Source organism: Lepus europaeus, chromosome 1 (assembly GCF_033115175.1).
Source record: "Lepus europaeus isolate LE1 chromosome 1, mLepTim1.pri, whole genome shotgun sequence".
Lineage (NCBI taxonomy): Eukaryota > Metazoa > Chordata > Mammalia > Lagomorpha > Leporidae > Lepus > Lepus europaeus.
The window spans coordinates 110,777,220-110,796,966 of NC_084827.1; the positions used below are offsets into that span (position 1 = coordinate 110,777,220).

Consider the following 19,747-nt stretch of genomic DNA (forward strand, 5'->3'; position numbering starts at 1 on the left):
CAGGCTGTACCGAGGGCAGTTAAGCCTGGATACCTGCCGTGGCACCCAGGCGTCATGTTTTTAAGACGCCCCAGGGCCTCAAGAGTGAGAGCAGTGTGCGGGGCAGGGTAAAGAAGCTCGGAATGGGGGTGAGGAGCTTGGAATGCAGGGGCTGCCACTCTTCAATTTCCAGGCCCCTCACAGTCTCCCTTTGGAAAGCAATGAAACCTCTGAGATTAAAATCCTGATAAACAGCCCAGAGATAAAAGGACCAGCTCAGCAGCAGCTTATGAGGACAAACCACTGCTGAAAGGCTTTGATCTTTTTATTCTTCAATAAAATCACCAAATTGACAAAAGGCGGCAAATGCACTTGAATCTCTATGGCTTTATGAGGATGTTAGTGTCCTACAGAAGATGTAGCCATGAATCAGTTCAAATTTAGCTCCGTCAAGTGGATCTCAAAGTGGCTGGCAGCTGTTAACAAAAAAACTCTCCCAGTTTTAGCCACGGATGAATGGAAAGTTAGGGAACAGAAATAGCTGGTCACTCTGGGGGCTTGCTTTTAGTTTTTAGTGTCTGTATCTTTTGGGGGAGGGGAGAAAGCTGTCAGACTCCATTTACAGAGAACACCACACCACTGCTGTTCTGTCCAGCTGTGATGGGAGGACAACATGTATGGACTTGCTTCCGGGACTCTCCTGTGCCGGACAAGCCAATATTATTCCACCTGCTTAAGGTGCAAAGGAGATTCAGTCTCAGCCAATGAAAACGTATCCAGTCGCCCAGAAGGATGAGCCCACGAAGGGATAGAAAAGCTGTGGAACCATAAGGCTGCAGAGGCTGCCCATGGAAGGAGGCAGATGCTGACAGACGGCTCCGAGGTCAGAGTTGAAGTTACAGTTTCCACTGTGTGATCCTGGGCAGGTTAACCCCACAGAGCCTTGGGATCCCAGGATGTAAAAGAGACCTGAGAGGGCCGGTGCCATGGCTAATCCTCCACCTGCAGCGCCGGCACCCTGGGTTCTAGTCCCGGTCAGGGCGCCGGATTCTGTCCCAGTTGCTCCTCTTCCAGGCCAGCTCTCTGCTGTGGCCCAGGAAGGCAGTGGAGGATGGCCCAAGTGCTTGGGCCCTGCACCCGCATGGGAGACTAGGAGGAAGCACCTAGCTCCTGGCTTCGGATCAGCGCAGTGCGCCAGCCGCAACGCACCAGCCATAGCGGCCATTTGGGGGGTGAACCAATGGAAAAAGAAAGATCTTTCTCTCTGTCTCTCTCTCACTGTCTAATTCTACCTGTCAAAATAAATAAATAAAAAAAATTATTAAAAAAAAAAAGAGACCTGAGAGGAGAGAGGAAGTAAAGCCCTTGATCTAGCGGGAGGTCTGACAAGGGAGGGCTCTGTTAGCCATACTCAGGGGTGGAGAGCACTACAGTCTGTGGAGTATTCTGGAACTGCAGGAGGATTACTGTACAGGGTGGGAAACAGAGCTGGACACAGGCAAACTGTTGGCAAAAAGTTTCTGGAGATGAGAAGATTCTATTGGGGTGCGAGAGATGCTGGTGAACAAGATGGAATCAAGAGAGACTCCAGGAAGCACAAAAACTGCTCGGAGTAGGAGATGAGGGAGGACTCAGTGTTCACCTAGAGATAATGCAGCTGCTGTTTCTTCACAAAACCCCCAGGGGTGGCAAAGGGCCAGGGCTACTCCTCCAGGTTTATAAGAAAGCAAATTTAGAGACAACGGGAATAAGCCAGCACTAAATTCTTACACTCTTATCTCTGTTTACATATTCAACATTAGCAAAGTGTTCTGGAGATGGTATTAAAAAATGAATAGAGGGATATTTATATCTGCTTGAAAGGTGAAACGGGGTGCCTTTTCTCATCAGTCTACTTTCATATAAATGAAATATGTTTACAAAAACTGTAGGTCAGTTCGAAACAGAACAGGGATGACAGGGGAGTCCCAGACCTAAAGATAAATTTTGCAATTTGTTAATCTAGCACTGCATGTCTAAGAAAATGTCCTTTTCTTATCTACACAAACATTGTTTTTCCAGATACATTCTTTCTGTGAAAATCTTCATGCTTTCTTTTGCCACAGAGGCTAGCTATCTGAAATTACACAGGAGAACCCGGAAAGTTCATTAGCACCGGACTCACATTTCCTGTAACTAATCATTTAGCATGTTTGGCGACACATATTTTCCATTTAATTTTCACAAGAAATTAAAACAGTTAGATCATCAATATATGGTGTACACAGCAAAACACTGGTCATCTATATCTTAAATTGCTTGTGGCATTCTGACTGGCCCTCGGTAAGATTAATTTATAATTTCTAAAATCAGTTTCTTTCTAGGCCTTAATATACTGTTTGCTAAAGCTTCCAGGAAGACAGCCACTGTTGATGCTCTGTAAGTCTCTCCATCTCCAGGCAAGGCCAGCATCTCTTGACTTCACAATGACCCCAGAATGCCCAGCAATCTGTATCTCTGCGCCGAGGCTTAAACAGCTACTAGTGCAGTAAAATGACCAGGCTATGCCTTCTCTACAAAGTTCTGTCTCTGTGATACGAAACGTCGAGGTGGAATGTTGTCTTTGTTCCCTAGCCTGTGGTGAGCTGTTCTACAATGGCTCCCCATTACCTAACCCATGTCTATAGCAATCAACCTCTGTTTAAAAAAGTTAGAACCACTTGGCTTTCACCTCAAGAAAACTCTACTGTGGGTGTTGCTTTAAATTCAGCCGAATTCTGTCTATGTGGTTAGGTTTCTATACAGACTGGAAGCAAAATGGGACATAGAGGCTTCAAGATCCCCAAATGGCCACTCTTCATCAAAGCTATGATGGCGCAAGAACAACACAGTGCTTGCAGAACAGGAAATTTCCAGTTATGAACAGAAAATGTTCCCAAATAGTGCAGAGGCAAATGACGAACACAAAAATTGATCCCCAAAGAAAACAACAACAGCAACAACAAAATTACAGAGCAGGCGATTACACTGTATTATTATTCCTTGCTGGCAGAGTATGGCAAAAATATTACCTTCTTTCCATAACTTTCCACTTACCAGCTTAAATGTCAATGTTTTTAAAGCTTTGGGATCATCTACAATCTTCTGTAAGTTAGCAGCCACTGTTAAAATACAAACATGGAGAAAACGTGTACAGATTATTTCCAATAACACTGGGTTTTCACATCAATGATTCAGAAAATCTGACTAATGATGCAATAAGCTGCAAAATCATTTCTTTCACAGATATTACAAAGTCCATATAAATGACCAAATTACTCTCACACAGATATTTTCTACCGCAATTTCTATCATTTCAGCAATCTTGTATCTATGTGAATCTGAATTAATCACTATATATCATCCCCACAATTCATATAATAAAATCCGAAATTACTTTCCGACAGAAAGTAGAAATGACAGATGCCCCCAGAGTTTCTGCCTTTTGGTTTTTCTAAATGTTCATTCTGAAAAAAATTTATTAGCCAGGAGAGGGAGGTACAAAACAAAGAGGAGTGGTACTGCAGAATCGGGAAGTAATGGGTCAGCAGTTTGAACTCCTGTCCTATAGATTTCATTCAGCTCTCTGTACCCATTTTCATCAAAACCATAAAATCCAGAGGACGGCCTTCTACACGCGCAGTGGGTGCTGGGATGCTCTCCGAGCACAGGGCTCCATCAAGCCCGCGAAGCGCCCCCTTGAACGCTACCCGTGTCAGCTGCTCAGGGCCAGCACAAGGCTTGTGGTGGGAGTGCAGTACTGAGCACCTGTTTTCAGCACCTGCAAGGCTCATCAGAGGCCTGGTCCTCTTCTCCAGAGCATGGCCATGTGTCTGATCTGCTAGCCGAGAAGTCGGCTTTTCCTGCTGACTCCTCTGACTTGGGGCATTGTTCACGATCAGAATTATCAAGCAACAGCAAAAAAGGCAACGGTGATGAAATTTTACAACGCTGCTCTTCCCACATCCACATCTCAAGGATAACTACTGCGAGTCAAGTTAGGGCTACTGATTAGGGTAGAAGTCATCACTGAAGCAGGTCCTGTGGGTCATTTTTCTTTGCCATGAGGAAGATTATCTGCCGCTTCAGTAAGTCAGGTGTCTAAGAAGTTATCTGGGCCTGTGCTGTGGCACAGTGGGCTAAGCTTCCCATATGGGTGCCAGTTCGTGTCCCGATGCTTTACTTCCAATCCGGCTCCCTGCTAATGGCCTGGGAAAGTAGTAGAGAGTGGCCCAAGTCATTGGGCCCCTGTGCCCACGTGGGAGACCTGGAAGAAGATCCTGGCTCCTGGCTTTGGATCTGTTCAGCTGTGGCCATCTGGGGAGTGAACCAGAGGATGGAAGACCTTTATCTCTGTCTCTCCATCTCTGTCTACCTCTTAAATAAATGAAATCTCTAAAAAAATTCAATATTGAAGCATATCCTGGGTAAGCTATTGACCAAGAATGAAAGAAATACTTAAAAAATGTTATCTGAATTGTTTTTTTTTTTTTAAGATTGACTTATTTATTTGGAAGACAGAGTTACAGAGAGAAAGACGGAAAGAGGGAGAAGAGGAGAAAGGGAAAGAGAGAAAGTTAGTTCTGCCATCCATCGGTTTACTCCTCAGATATCCACAACAGCTGGGAATGGGCCAGGCCGAAGCCAGGAGCCAGGACCTTCCTCCAGGTCTCCCATGTGGGTGGCAGGGGCCCAGACACCTGGGCTATCCTCCACTGCTTTTCCCAGGCTATCAGCAGGGAGCTGAATCAGAAATGGAGCAGCCTGAACATGAACTGGTTCCCACATGGGATGCCAGTGTTGAAGGTGACAGCTTTCTCTACTGAGCGACAATGCTGGCCCCATTACCTGAATTTTTTAAAGAGAAAAATTTGAGAAAGTAGCAAACATATAAATATTTTGGGGAAAGTGTTTCAAATAAAAACTAATATGTGCAGATTTTATTTTTCTCTAAGGTTGACAGATAGCAACCTCAATACATGGATTTTCCGCAGATTAGTTTATTTCATTGAATCTCTCAGCTACAGAGGAGGAAAAACGAAAATTACATACTCAATACGGCCTACCGCTCTTTGTAAATCATAATTACTGGCATCATTTTATCTTCATTTGTTGCCCTTTATCTTCATTTGTTGCCTTCTCATCGACCTACCAAGCCTCAATTTGCACCCCACCCCACCCCACTCATCCTGTTCTCTTTCTTTAACCCAAGGAAGCAAGCACACACACCGGGTACATCCCAGGCTGCCAACCATGGAACAGTTGACACCGCCAGGCTTCTTTGGCCTTCCAGCAGTTTCCTGAGCAATTTTGGGCACTAAAATCACCCTGTGATTCATGTAAGAAACACTGGCTCCCGCATGGAAAGCTCTGCTGTGAAATCCGGCCTGCCTGATTATGTCAGGACACTCTGACTACATGCAAATTGCAGCAACTGAACACAGTACTCATTTTCTTAAAACATAAAAGTGTCCTAATAGTTCCTCTGATTTGGGCTGATTTCACAAGTGGTCATAAAGGCTGCCTATGAATCTCAGTCCTTTCATTAGAGCCTCTCTGTTAATGTGGATGATTTACTGCCTTGTTCTGGGTCATCTACTTCCAGTCTGTTCAGCCAAGAGCAGGGCTCTGTCCTCCAGTAATTCACAGCCGCCTCTCTGGCGGACATGCACAGGTACCAGGGCCAGCTTCCAGGGAGTGGGCTGGCAACCTCAGACTGCAGGCGAATCTGAGCTGCTGGCATCTTCAACAATCATCCCGGGGACCACGCTCCCCAGTTGTGACGCTCACACCTCTGGGACGTTAGAAATTCAAATTCTGTCTTCGGCTCAAAGCAAAAATAGCAGAACTGGCCACTTACCTGATTACTGATCCCAGCTGCCAGGCTTATTTTCAATTTAGTTGATTCTAATTTGTTGTAAAGTGCTATAAAACACCTTCATTTAACTGACATCACGTAAAATTCAGGGTGATGCTAATTTCTCTTCCAGTAGCTATGCTCATTAAAAAGATGGGTGTCACTGTTTTCTCTCCTTTCCTGACTGTGCACCTGGATTTCAAAAATAAAAATGCTCCTTACCTGGAACGTGAGCGGAGAGGGTCGGGCCGGGTGGGGCTGGTTGCTGCTGCTTGAGACTTTCTCAAGCTTGGGCTGAGAACCTGAACCTTGTGTGTTCAGGTCCCCTAGTCTCCAAAACACAGGGGGCTCTTGGACACTGCGTACTCAGCGGCCATCCCCCATTGCAAAATCGCTCATGGCTTCCCCAGACAGACCTTCCTCCCTTTTTCCTAGTGCACACTCAGTGCCATCTTCTTTGTGCTCCTTTCTCTTCTCCTCCCACCCGCTGTCTTTGGTCACAGGACTGTTCTCTCTCATCTGGGCAGAGACTCACTAAAACCAGGGGACTGATGGCCTCTAGCCCTACCGCCGGGGCTGCGTTGAGTACCTCTGTGTGAGAAATCCATTCTTTGCTATTTTGGTTTCCTGGTATCACACTTTAAGCTTGACTACCTGTCAAGCTAGATGTTTCCATTTGCTTTTTTGGAATAGAAGTTGGCCCAAGGTATGGTAAGGATTATGCTTTATGAAAATGTAATAATGTCATTAACAGTGCACAGCCAAGATGCTGAGGCTCAACAGCTCCCTGCACCTAAACAGAGAAGGAGATAAGATTACCCCGAGGGTAAGCTGTCAGAGGCAAGGCCATGGAGCCGACATTTCTTTGGCAAAGTTGGGCATTCTTCAGACACTGCTGTCTCTATAAATTCCTTACACTACTCAGATTCTGCACATTTTGACAGAATAGTCATCTAGTGACTATTTACAGTGTGTGTTTGCATTCTGAATAATTAGTCCAAAGATACTTTTCTCCCCAGACACCAGCTTCTTTCACAACAATCTCATACTGTATTGATATGTGGTGAGTTAATCCACTTAGTTTGTGCTGTTCTCAGACTAAAGCTGTAGGGGAGGGAGAAGCAATGCACACTGAGTTTGATGCATTTCCAATATTAAGAAGTTCTGGGACTGGCACTGTGGCGCAGTGGGTTAACGCCCTTGCCTGAAGTGCCAGCATCCCATATGGGTGCTGGTTTGAGACCCGGCTGCTCCACTTCTGATCTAGCTCTCTGCTATGGCCTGGGAAAGCAGTAGAGGATGGCCCAAGTGCTTGGGCCCCTGCACCCACCCAGGAAACTGGGAGGAGGCTCCTGGCTCCTAGCTTTAGATTGGCACAGCTCCAGCTGCTGTGGCCAGTTGGGGAGTGACCCATCGGATGGAAGACTTCTCTGTCTCTCTCTGCCTCTCCTTCTCTCTCTGTGTAACTCCGACTTTCAAACAAATAAATAAATCTTTAAAAAAAGTAAGTTCTAAGATCAACAATTGTTACCTGCCAAGGTGATGGATTCAAAATATTGTTGTATTTAAAGACACATCCTGAATATCCGCTCTCATTGCTTTAATTCCACAAAGGCAACATGAGATTGCAAAGAAAGGGATAAATCCAAGCTCTATGTAAGAAGAAAGGAGGTGATGGGAGGGTGGATTTCTCATGGATGCCCCATAACGCTGATATAAAAGAATGGCCAATTAAAGATTCAGCTGAGGCAAAAATAAGAGAGGCCCTCCATGACTTTCCCTAAATCCATGGGCTCTTACCTTCATGAGATGCACTGTAGCATAGGGTGCAGCAGGGAATGAGAACCGAAATTCTTAAGCCAGAATTCATGGGTTCAGATTCTGCTTCCTGTTGGTTAGAGCTCTGTGACCACTGCCTCGCCTGCATAGGTGGCAAGTTTTCCTGAGCCCTTCTGTGCCTGACTACGTGTAGGAAACGTGCCTATCAATGGTGCCGAACTGACTGTGCTAAGGTTTGAGTTAATACACATAAAGTGCTTCGAACAGCGCTCGCTAGACAGTAAGTGATTAATAACCATTGGCTTATGGTCTCTGCCCTGGACGAGTGCACCATCTCAACTGATATCCTTGCCTTCAGTCTTCACTTCTCAGAGCTCCTTAGGTAATGTTGTTTAACTGTTCCCATCAATCGCTGACAAAATCCAAAGTTTTAATATGGCTTGGCCTCAATCTACCTCATCCATGTATTTCTTGCCACTTCCTATTCTAAATCTTCCCAGCAGGGATTCTACACATCTGTGCTCCCCTAGAAGCTTACAGTGCTCTTAGCCTTGAGTGCTAGAACGATCTGGTACAAGTCTGATTGCCCCACCAGGTTCACACCCTTTGACAACCCAGGAAAAAAAAGGCAACCATTGCTCTAAAGGGCGTGTTTGTGAAATGAGTCCATGTTTACAGAAATTGATGATGTCCCACAGCCACCACTCTCCTCCCTCAGTGGGGCCCTGGGCATCTCTCTTCTAGATTCCTACAAGTTCCCTGTCTCCCTGCTTCCTCCCTCGTCCCCTGACAGCCTAGCTTCCAACCAGCAGTGGGGTGCACCTTGTAACACAGAGTCACATCATGTCACTCTTCTACTCTAAACCCTCTGATGGCCTAAGAATCGTGGTCTCTGCAATGCCTACAGAAGAACCTGCCTGCCCAGACCCCTGCTCCACCTCTGACCTCACCATTCTCTCACCTCTCCCTCCCTGCTCCAGCCACAGCAGTTTCGGTGCTGACCCTGGAGCACTCAGGGCTGAGTGCCTTCTGGCCTACCATTTTCTCTGTAGGAAGTGCTCCTCCCCATCACTGCCTCCCTTTCTTCCATTTTCTGCTCTAATGTCCATGGCCACTCTATTAACAGCCCCTGCCCCACTACTGCCTTCACTGTTCGTGCCTTTACCCAGAATTGTTCTTTTCCATGGCATTTATCATCACCTGACAGGCTTTATACTTCAGAATTATTTTTGGATGTGGCCCTGCACATACTGCCACATACCCAGCACCTATGCACCAAAGAGCCAGGAACTTTATGTGCCTCAGTCATGGTCACGGTTCCCGTGCCTGGCATCAAGGGAGTGTCAAAGTATTGAATGCATGCATGAAAATGAAAAAATGCATCTTTGAGACACCAGCATCGAGCTCAACTTGTGGTACACAATAGTCGGTACATCTACTACAGGCCCTCTTCCCAGAAACATGCAAAAAAAGTTTATGCACAATTTAGAGGGTTCCAAGACACTAAAAACTCAAGGTTAAGAGCCTCAGATAAAAATAATTATTCATACTTTAGGAGAATTTCTGTCAGCTAATCAATTATTCCCATTTGTTTTCTCAAAGCAAATAAATTAACTCTTGGCTCACCTCAAAAGAACATTGGGTAACACATCCTAGGCAACCACAGTTTTCAAGAAAGGCCATTTTTCATTCAGTATTTTTCAGAGCTGAGAGTCTAGGTCACCTCTAAGTAAACTACTGAACCTAGACAAAGGGAATCTATAATGGACGGTGGACTGTGGAGACGATGAGGTGCAGCAGTGGGGACTATACACCACTCCTCTACCCTTCTTACAACTGTCCCCCAGGGGAAAAGAAAAACCAATCCTGGGAGAACTGTTCCCAGGTAGACAGAAGAGTGCAAGGGATGGACTGTAGTGTAGTGGACCCTGTGGAGCACTGCCCAGATCCTGTGTTCAAGAATGAGGCAACTGTTCTCTACCTGCTGGAGTTACTGGTGGCCAATAACTCTCAGCTTAACTTACTCCTCTCTGGGACTCTTTCTTGGCCAGAGAGCTGCCTAAGCCATGGTCAGGCCCTCTTCCTAAAGGCAGCCTGTGCTGCCTGATTGGTCCTAAGAAAAAGCCCTGTGGTCTCCAGGCAGGACAACCATAAGGGTCATCTCCAAAGCTTAGAAACTCCCTTTGCTGTGGTTGAAGCATAATTTAATTCCTCCATCTCCCAAATTCTACTTCCTTTATTAGGTCACAGATAGTGATCTTGAAAGCGCTCCTCAAAAAACCTACCTGCATACAAATCTATGCCTTTGTTTTTCCTGGAGAATCCTGAAATGGTGCCCATGGATGGGCATAATACAGTTATCTCAGAAGATGCTGCCCATTTTCAAATGTATTTGACAATGCAAATGACAAATGCAATACTGAAGGAAGATAGGTACATTACATGCAAGTTTTCTTTGCATTTCACTTACAATTAAAATTCTGAATAGTGAGTAAAATCAGTAGTTAGGTGAAATTCTAGGAAGGTTACAGATACTATAAGCAAGTTGCTTGGTTGACCAAAATGTTAAACGAATAGTATTTATACATAGGTGGATGGGATGTTTGAGAAACATAAGAAACACAGATATATAGCTGCCATTTTTCTTACGGTTCAAGCAAGTTCCAGTTATTAGTGTCATCCTGGGCACACTATCAAAGTCTGAGACAGTTTGGCCTTCTGAAACTGGCTGATATGCAATCTGTCCTTTAAAATATAATCACGAAATTGACATTTCTGATCCTGAATTTCATTTAATGTGTTTAAGGTGGAGTTTTATGAACTGGCCAACAGCACAGTAATGGAAATGTTCAATAATCATTATGTTATTATTGCTCATTTCGAAAGCAATGAAATGGCATAATCAATAAAACTGTACTCTCATTTAGCTGCTGCTGGTGATATACTAGTAAGTTTATAGTTTCATTCTTCTTAAGAATAGAATGAAGATGAAGAAAGTGAAACAATAGAAATGAAAAACACTATGTGGACAATGGCTGATCTTTTACTGTCAGGCTTGCCAGGGATACATAACATTTATGTAAGGGGAAGCTCAGAATTAATTTATTTGCTTTGGATTCACAAAGGGGACTGTTGCTTAGGAGACATGGCTGTTGGAAAGTCCTTTGTTTCCTAGAAAAAATTCTAAAGGTGTACTAACGTGGGGTTTTAAATCTTGAAAATCTCTAAACTGGAGACAAAACCTCATGGGCACATTTCTGGGGGGAGGGTGTGCAGCTTCTGCCAGGTACTCCATGGGGAGATGTCCCTTCATAGCTCAACAATCCCCCTCCCAAATGTTCATAGCTACTCAGAGGGGAGATCTCTCGCTTGTTCTGCAATAGCTGCAAGAAGTTCATAGGTACAACTGACACACCATAAACTGCAATATTTCCAGTGTAAAGTTTGCTTTCAGAGGCACATATAAACAACTGTGAAGCCATCACCAGAATCAAGATAACAAATGGAGCCATCACCCTCAGCAGCTTCCGGGCTCTCCTCTCGAATTCCTTCTCTAGTTTCCTCCCTGTCGTGTTGTAGTCTGTTCAGGAAACCACTCCTCTTTTGTCTGTCACCCTAAATTACTTTGCATTTTCTAAAATGTTATGCGAGTGGCCTCATTTAGTATGTATTCATTTTTTTCTGGCTTCTCTTACACATCAAATCATTTTTAAATCTATCCTTTTTGAAATCTTTCCTTTGCACTGTGAAGTACTTATCCCTTGCACGATATATACTACAGTATACGGACACATTCGCCCCTTGGTGGGCCGGTAGGGTTGCTTGGGGTTTGCTGATATAAACAAAGCTTTTATCAATATCCATGTTCCAGTCTTTATACAGACACGTGTTTTCTTTTCACTTGGGCAGATACCTAGGAGTGGAATGGCTAGATCCCATGATGCATACTATATTCAGCTTTTAAGTAAAGCACCAAAATATTCTCTAGGGCGACTGTACTATTTGTACATTCTGACCAGCAGTACATGATCACTGCAGTTTCTTATGCACTTGCTAACAATTACTGAGGCTAGTCTTTAATTCTAGCTATTCTAATAAATGTGTAGTGGTACCTCATGATAGCTACTTTTAAATTCATGATTTCTATATTTTTAGAAATTTATTTATTTTTATTTATTCAAAAAGCTGAGTGACAGAGGAGGGAGGGAGGGAAGGAGGGAGGGAAGGAGGGAGGGAGAGATCTTCTATCTGCTGGTATATTCCTCAAGTGTCAACAACAGCCAGAGCTGGGCCAGCCAAGCTAGGAGGCTGGAGCTCCATTGTGGCCTGGATCTCCTATGCAGGTGGCAGTGACCCAAGTTCTAGAGTCATTACTGGCTATTTCCCATGGTGTATCTTAGCAGGAAGCTGGATAAGATGGAAGGGTGGAACTGGTTCCCAGGGATATGGAATAAGGGTATCTCAAGTGGCTCAATCCCCTGTACAAAACCCACCCCTTCTCATTGTAGTTTTACTACATGCTGTAGTTTTACTAGATTCTGTATGTAGAGCATCTTTGCTTACATGTGTATATCTGGTGAAGTCTTTTTAGGGCTACTTTTTGATAATATCGTAAGCTTTCCACAAGTGCAAGTATGGTTATGCTGGGTTATGCAGATGTTTTTCCTAAAAAGAAACAAAATCTTGGTTGAGGAACCACAGCAGATTCTTCACCCAAAATAAAAGCTGTTCAGATGCTGCCTGTCCACCTTTCTTCCAGCTTACCCAGTAAATGAAATAAAGCCATTGGACAGAGGGCACTCAAGCAGCAGCATCCACAACCTGGAAAATCTCCTAGAGCTTCCTGTATGGTCCACAAACCTCGATTCCCTTCCACAAGGGATCCCGGAGGTGTAGGTCATGAATATGCATAGAATTACACAAAGAAAAGAAGGACATGATCACCCCACGGAAGTAGAAGAGACACGGCACAGGAAATCCAACCAACACTGATTTCTAGATGTACAAAAGAAAAGCCTTCCCAGTCCTTTGCTGCCTGCAGCAAGAAGCTCTAATTTAATTATACTAGAAGTCTAGATTCTACGAGAAGAGTCCAACACCCAGGAGCACAGACTGGGAGTACTAACAAGAGCATGTGTATATGTGACATGAAAGCCAACACACTTGAGGATTCCAATGACAATCTCATCACCATTGTTCTGGGGAGACATACGTGCAGCAGGTACTTCCAGTGCAACTAACGGGCCACAGTTCTCTCCAATACAGTTTGTGGGTAACACTAGAAATAATTTGTATCTCCTTCAAAGCACGTAATTACTTAATTAAAACTGAACACACTAATAGAAATAAGTTTACACATCTATCTTTACAACTTTCTCAAATCATACAAATTCCAGAACACTTCTAAATCCATCAGAGGAAATATACCAAAGCAAAGTGAAAAGCAACACTTAACTTCATAGGGTCAACTTCTTCTCATCATAAACTCGCATTTCACCTTGATCTGCTTTACAGAGATTTTTCAATAGTCACAAATTAGTAGGACATACACAGCTTGAGATTTAACCTAGTGGCTTCTAGACTGGGAAAAGCTTTGGCAAAGTTAAAATTAATGAGACAGTATATACATTGATATGAGGAATGCTACCTGAACCAGGAGCCAGTGCAGCCAACTGAGGCAGAGCCATCTGGAAAAAGCACAAAGCCCAGAGCAAGCCAAAAGGACTGTGGGCCCAGCACTTGGCTGTGGCAGCCTTCCACACAGAAGCACTTCCACGCCTGTGGCCAGCCACGTGGAGGACGACTGAGCTGTGCCTTGGCTCACAGTATGCTGCGCTGGCCCAGACAGGGACATCTACTTTATCTTCATTTCTTGGGTTATTTAGCGGATTTGTGATCCACGCCAAAGCCTTTAAAGTAAGAATCTAGCAGTGAGTGTCAGGTGCACAGCAAGACTGAATAATTCACTTCCTTAATATGCAGAAATTAAACGAATTCAAGGGTTAACTAGGACCTCATTCTATGTTAGCCTAAACTATAAAGACTTTGAAATATCATCCTGCTTATCATATGTAATATAAGACTTTGGAAAAAACACCTTCCATGTGCCTCCGACTAGTAGAAACTCAAAGTAGCCAGCTGCCAAATACCTGTTTCAGGTCTACATGAGATGAAATATGTGCAAGGATGTAAATCAACCATGAGGAAGTCTTCCTACTAAAAAAGTAAATAAAAAGCCAGCTGAACCTGCTGCACTGTCCAATGTGCTTAATAATGCAGTTGGGTGACACTGTGGCACAAGCCAAGCAGGGCTCTTACTTTGAGGAAAACAGCTTTAGATCTTTCCCCAGTGACATGCCCTGGCTCCGACTTCTCCCACCATCCTTGATGGACTGGCTCGGATCAAGTACTATAAAAGAAAACTGGCTGCGTGTGCTACATCGGGTCTCAACAACAAGTTAAAATACTTAACCTTCTTTCAGAAACTGCATAATCATTGCTAGAATCAGAGGAAGAAAAGAATTACAGGAATGTGGAGTTTATGGGATACAGAAATCAAACATTTCATAAGGAAACTACCTGTTCTGCTGCCATATTCAATTGAACATTTCTCCTGCATTTTAAAGTTTTAAACAAATCATTGTTAATTGCTCTGAGAAAATAAGCCAGGATGGGTTTGGCAGACTTGAATGGTGAAACTTCAAGCTTCAATCTTGCCTGGTAAAGTGGGACATAATTGCACTGAATAAAGGTCTCACTTTAACACACGATTAAACCTGAAAGATCTATAATTTGCTTCCCTGTTTCCCTCTCCCTTAGCCACTGCCACCACCACTACCCTTTCCTGAGGCAAGGTGACTCCCACACCTCTCTTTAAAGGGCAACAGTCACAGACTCTGCAGCCCAAAGGAGGCAGGTAGCAAGGGGTAGCTAGCTGCTTCCACTCAGGATGGGAGTGGGAGACATATTCAATGCTGATGCCCTGGCCAGAAACCTGATGACCCAGCTGGTGGTGCTGAGGCTCAAGGGGCAGCCTGCAAGACACAAGACACTGAATGGTGCTGGGCCACCAGTTGGTGGAGTTACTAGCAAGTTTAAAACATACAGAGTATGTCCAGAAATTAAAGCCCCATGGAGCACAGAGGAACATTCCTATTGTAGTTGTCCCGGTGTTTGTTGTGTGGTAAAACTATTAATTTCTTGACTAGTATATTCCTTTTTGATTTTGCACTAAACCCTTTTTGACACCAATCAGCTTTTAAAGAGCACATGTCTAATAAAAAAGTACTGAAGCCGTATCTCCAGAAAGGCATGTAGTCCATGTAACCATCTGTCCACATTTTCCACCCATGCTGGGAGCTTTAGTTATATCGATGACCACCCAAAACACCAGCAGATAGGAGCTGGCCTAAGAAACGTCAGAATCTCCTGCAACAGGGGGCAATTACTGTGAAAAGGATCCCCCTGAAGCAGATGACCCAGAAGGTGTTTCCAGCTCTCTGGGGGTGGGATGCCTTTTCTTCCTGGACTCCCTTATTTGTATGATAAATTGACAGGTCACCCCACTTACAAGGGAGCTAGATTAGAACTTCCTGACAGTAGTCCCATTTGTCATCTCGATTCTTAGCACCCAACACGGAATCTGGCAGCTGTAGACACAGAATGAATTAACAAGCAGAAGATCTGCAAGTATCTGGTGGCTAAGAGGAGGAGGTACTTCCCCCGCTCTCCAACCTTTTATTTAAGGAATACAAACTTCATGGTTTTCATAAATACCACTTTAGGAATATAGTGATCCTTCCCACTGTACCCGCCCTGCCACCTATACTCCTACCCCTCTTCCTCCTCCCTCTCCTATTCCCATTCTTATTTTTAAACTAAGATCTATTTTCAGTTAACTTTATACACATATGATTATACTAAGTAAAGAGTTCAACTAACTGTATGAAAAAAAAAAACTGCTGCTCAAGAGACAACAGCTGTCCAATGTCGTTGCATTTTGAAGTGTTAATTTTACTTCCATAGATTGTCTTTTAGGTGCACTATTAGTTAACACAGTTCAGGGAGAACATATGGTATTTGTCCTTTTTGGACTGGTTTATTTCACTAAGATTATTTTCCAGTTTCATCGATTTTGTTGCAAATGACAGGATTTCATTTTTATCACTGTGTAATATTCTATGGTGTACATATACCATAATCTCTTTATCCAGTCTTCAGTTAATGGGCATTTGGGTTGATTTCATCTTAGCTATTATGACTTGAGCTGCAATAAACATGGGGTACAGATAACACTTTCATATGCTGATTTCATTTCCCTTGGGTAAATTCCCAGGAGTGGAATGGATGGGTCATATGGTAAGTCTATATTCAGATTTCTGAGGTATCTCCATACTATCTTTCATAATGGCTTAACCAGTTTACATTCCCATCAACAGTGGATTTGGGTAACTTTTCTCCCACATGTTTGCCAGTATTTATTATTTGTTGATTTCTGTATGGAAGCCATTCTAATTGGAGTGAGGTAAAACTTCATTGTGGTTTTGATTTGTATTTCCCTGATGGCTAGTGATCCTGATAATTTTTTTCATGTGTGTGTTGGCCATTTGAATTTCCTCTGTAGAAAAATGCCTATTTAAGTCCATTGCCCATTTCTTAACTGGGTTGTTTGTTTTGTTGTTGAGTTTCTTGATCTCTTTGTAGATTCTGGTTATTAGTCCTTTATCAGTTGAATAGTTTAGAAATAAATTCTCCTACTCTGAGGGCTGTTTCTTCACTGTCTTGAGTGTTTCTTCTGCAGTACAGAAGCTTCTCAATGTGATGTGACCCATTTGTCAATTTTGGCTTGATCACCTGCGCCTCTGGGGTCTTTTCTAAGGACTCTCTGCCTTGCCAATATCTTGCAGGGTTTCTCCAATTTTCTTTAATGATCTAATATAGGGTCATAGAAAAAGGACTTTAATCCATTTTGAGTGGATTTTTGTGTAAGGATTAAGGTAAGGGTGTTGCTTCATACTTCTATGTGTGGAAATCCAGTTTTCCAGCACCACTTGTTGAAGTGACTGTCCTTGGTCCAGGAATTGATTTTAGCTCCTTTGTCAAAGATAAGTTGGTTGTAGATGCATGGGTTGATTTCTTTCTATTCTTTTCCATTGGTTTATCTGTTTTTGTATAAATACCAGGCTGTTTTGATTATAACTGCCCTGTAGTATGTCTTGAAATCTGGTATTGTGATGCCTCTGGTTTTATTTCTGTCATATAAGATTGCTTTAGCAATTCAAGGTCTCCTGCGCCTCCATATGAATTTCAGCATCATTTTTTCTATATCTGAGAAGAGTGTCCTTGATATTTTGATTGGGATTGCATTGAATCTGTAAATTGCTTTTGGTAGTATAACATTTTGATGATATTGCTTCTTCTAATCCATGAACATGGATGATTCTTCCATTTTCTGTGTCTTTTTCTTTCCTTAATACTTTGTAATTCTCATTGTAGAGATCTTTGACATCCTTGGTTAAATTTATTCCAAGGTATTTGATTTTTTTTTTTTTGTAGCTATCGTGAATGGAATTGATCTTAGAAGTTCTTTCTCAGATGTGGCACTACCTGTGCATACAAAGGTTATTGTTGGTTTTGTGTGTTGACTTCATATCCTGCCACTTTACCAAACTCTTCTATGAGTTCCAATGGTCTCTCAGTGGAGTCTTTTGGATCCCCTATATATAAAATCATATTATCTGCAAATAGGGAGATTTTGACTTCCTCCTCCCCAATTTGTATCCCTTTGATTTCTTTTTCTTGCCTAATGGCTCTGGCTAAAATTTCCAGGACCGTATTAAAAAGCAACGGTGAGAATGGGCATCCTTGTCTGGTTCCAGATCTTAGGGGGAACGCTTCCAGCTTTTCCCTGTTCAACAGTATGTTGGCCTTGGGTCTGTCACAAGTTACCTTGATTGTGTTGAGAAATATTCCTTCTATACTCAATTTGCTTAAGGTTTTCATCATGAAATGGGGTATTTTATCAGTTGGTTTCTGTGCATCTACTGAGATATCCATATAGTTTTTGTTCTCCAGTTTGTTAATGTGATGCATCACATTTATTGATTTATGAACATTGAACCATCCCCTCCATAGCAGGGATAAATCCCAATTGGTCCTGGTGAATGGTCTTTCTGATGTGTTACTGGATTCAATTAGCTAATATTTTGTTGATGATTTTTGCATCTATGTTCACTAGGGATATTGACCTATAATTCTCTTTCTCTGTTGTATTTTTTTCTGGTTTAGGAACTATGGTGATGCAGGCTTCATAGAAGGAGCTTGTGAGGATTCCCTCCCTTTCAGTTATTTTAAATAGCCTGGGAAGAATTGGAATTAGTTCTTCCTTAAATGTCGGGTAGAATTCAGCAGTGAAGATATCCAGTCCTAGGTTTCTTTGTTGGGAGAACCTTTATTACTGATTCAATTTCCATCTTGGTTATGGATCTGTTTTGGTTTTCTATGTCTTTATGGCTCAATATAGGTAGGTTGTATGAGTCTAGAAATCTATCCATTTATTCTAGATTTCCCAGTTTGTTGGAAAGCATAATACAGCTCTTTGTAGTAATTTCTGATGATTATTTTTATTTATATGGTGTCTGTTGTTACATTTCCTTTTTCATTTCTAATTTTATTGATTTGGGTCTTCTCCCTCTTTTTTTTTCAGTTAGTTGAGACAGTGGTGTGTCAATTTTATTTTTTCAAAAAAAATGTTTTTTGTTTTTTGTTTTTTGTTTTTTTTGACAGGCATAAAGGACAGTAAGAGAGAGACACAGAGAAAGGTCTTCCTTTTGCCGTTGGTTCACCCTCCAATGGCCGCCGCGGCCGGTGTGCTGCGGCCAGCGCACCACGCTGATCCGAAGGCAGGAACCAGGTGCTTCTCCTGGTCTCCCATGGGGTGCAGGGCCCAAGGATTTGGGCCATCCTCCACTGCACTCCCGTGCCACAGCAGAGAGCTGGCCTGGAAGAGGGGCAACCGGGACAGAATCCAGCACCCCAACTGGAACTAGAACCTGGTGTGCCAGCGCCGCAGGCAGAGGATTAGCCTATTGAGCCATGACACCGGCCGAAAACAGTTTTTTGTTTTGCTGATATTTTGTATTTTTTTTTGTTTCAATTTTGCTTATTTCTTCTCTAAATTTAATTATTTCTTTTTTCCTACTAGTTTTGGGTTTGGTTTACTAGGTCCTTGAGATGCATTGATAGCTCGTTTATTTGATGTCTTTCAATTTCTTGATATAGGCACCAACTGCTACAAACTTTCCTCTCTTTTTTTCAAGATTTTTTTTTAATTTATTTGAAAGTCAGAGTTACACACAGAGAGAAGAAGAGGCAGAGAGGGAGACAGAGAGGCCTTCTATCTGCTGGTTCACTCCCCAGTTGGCCGCAACAGCCGGAGCTGTGCCTATCAGGAGTCAGGAGCCTCTTCTGGGTCTCCCACATGAGTGCAGGGGCCCAGGGACTTGGGTCATCTTCTCTTGCTTTCCCAGGCCATAGCAGAAAGCTGGAAGGAAGTGGAGCAGCCAGGACTTGAACTGGCACCCATATGGAATGCCGGCACTGCAGGCGGTGGCTTTACCTGCTGCACCACAGCACCAGCCTCCAAGCTTTCCTCTTAACACTGCTTTTGCTGTATCCTATACATTTTGATATGTTGTATTGCTGTCTTCATTCATTTCCAGAAATTTTTTTGATTTCTTTTTTGATTCCTTCAACGACCTGCTTTTCATTCAGGAGCAGGTTGTTCAATCTCCATGTGTTTGCATATGTTCTAGAGATTCCCAAGTTGTTGATTTCCAGCTTCATTCTATTGTGGTCAAGAAGATGCATGGTATGATTTTGATGTTTTTGAATTTGCTGAAACTTGCTTTATAGCTTAGTGTGTGGTCTATCCTAGAGAAAGTTGCATTCAGTTGTGAGAAGAATGCGTATTCTGCATCTGCAAGATGAAAATTCTGCAGATATTCATGAAATTCATTTGGTATATAATGTCAATTAACTCTATTGTTTCCTTGCTGATTTTCTGTCTGGTTGATCTATCCATTGCAGAAAGTGGGGTACTGAAGTCCCCCATTA

The 19,747-nt window shown here is 43.0% G+C and overlaps 1 protein-coding gene across 2 annotated transcripts in view; it reads right to left on the minus strand.

The window, feature by feature from the left end:
• STK39 (serine/threonine kinase 39) overlaps positions 1-19,747 on the minus strand; it is a 357,460-nt gene that overhangs the window by 31,885 nt on the left and 305,828 nt on the right. For both annotated transcript variants that reach the window (XM_062187583.1, XM_062187579.1), the window contains exon 17: positions 3,055-3,119. In XM_062187583.1, coding sequence (XP_062043567.1) covers positions 3,055-3,119 — 65 coding nt within the window. The remainder of the gene's footprint in view (positions 1-3,054; positions 3,120-19,747) is intronic.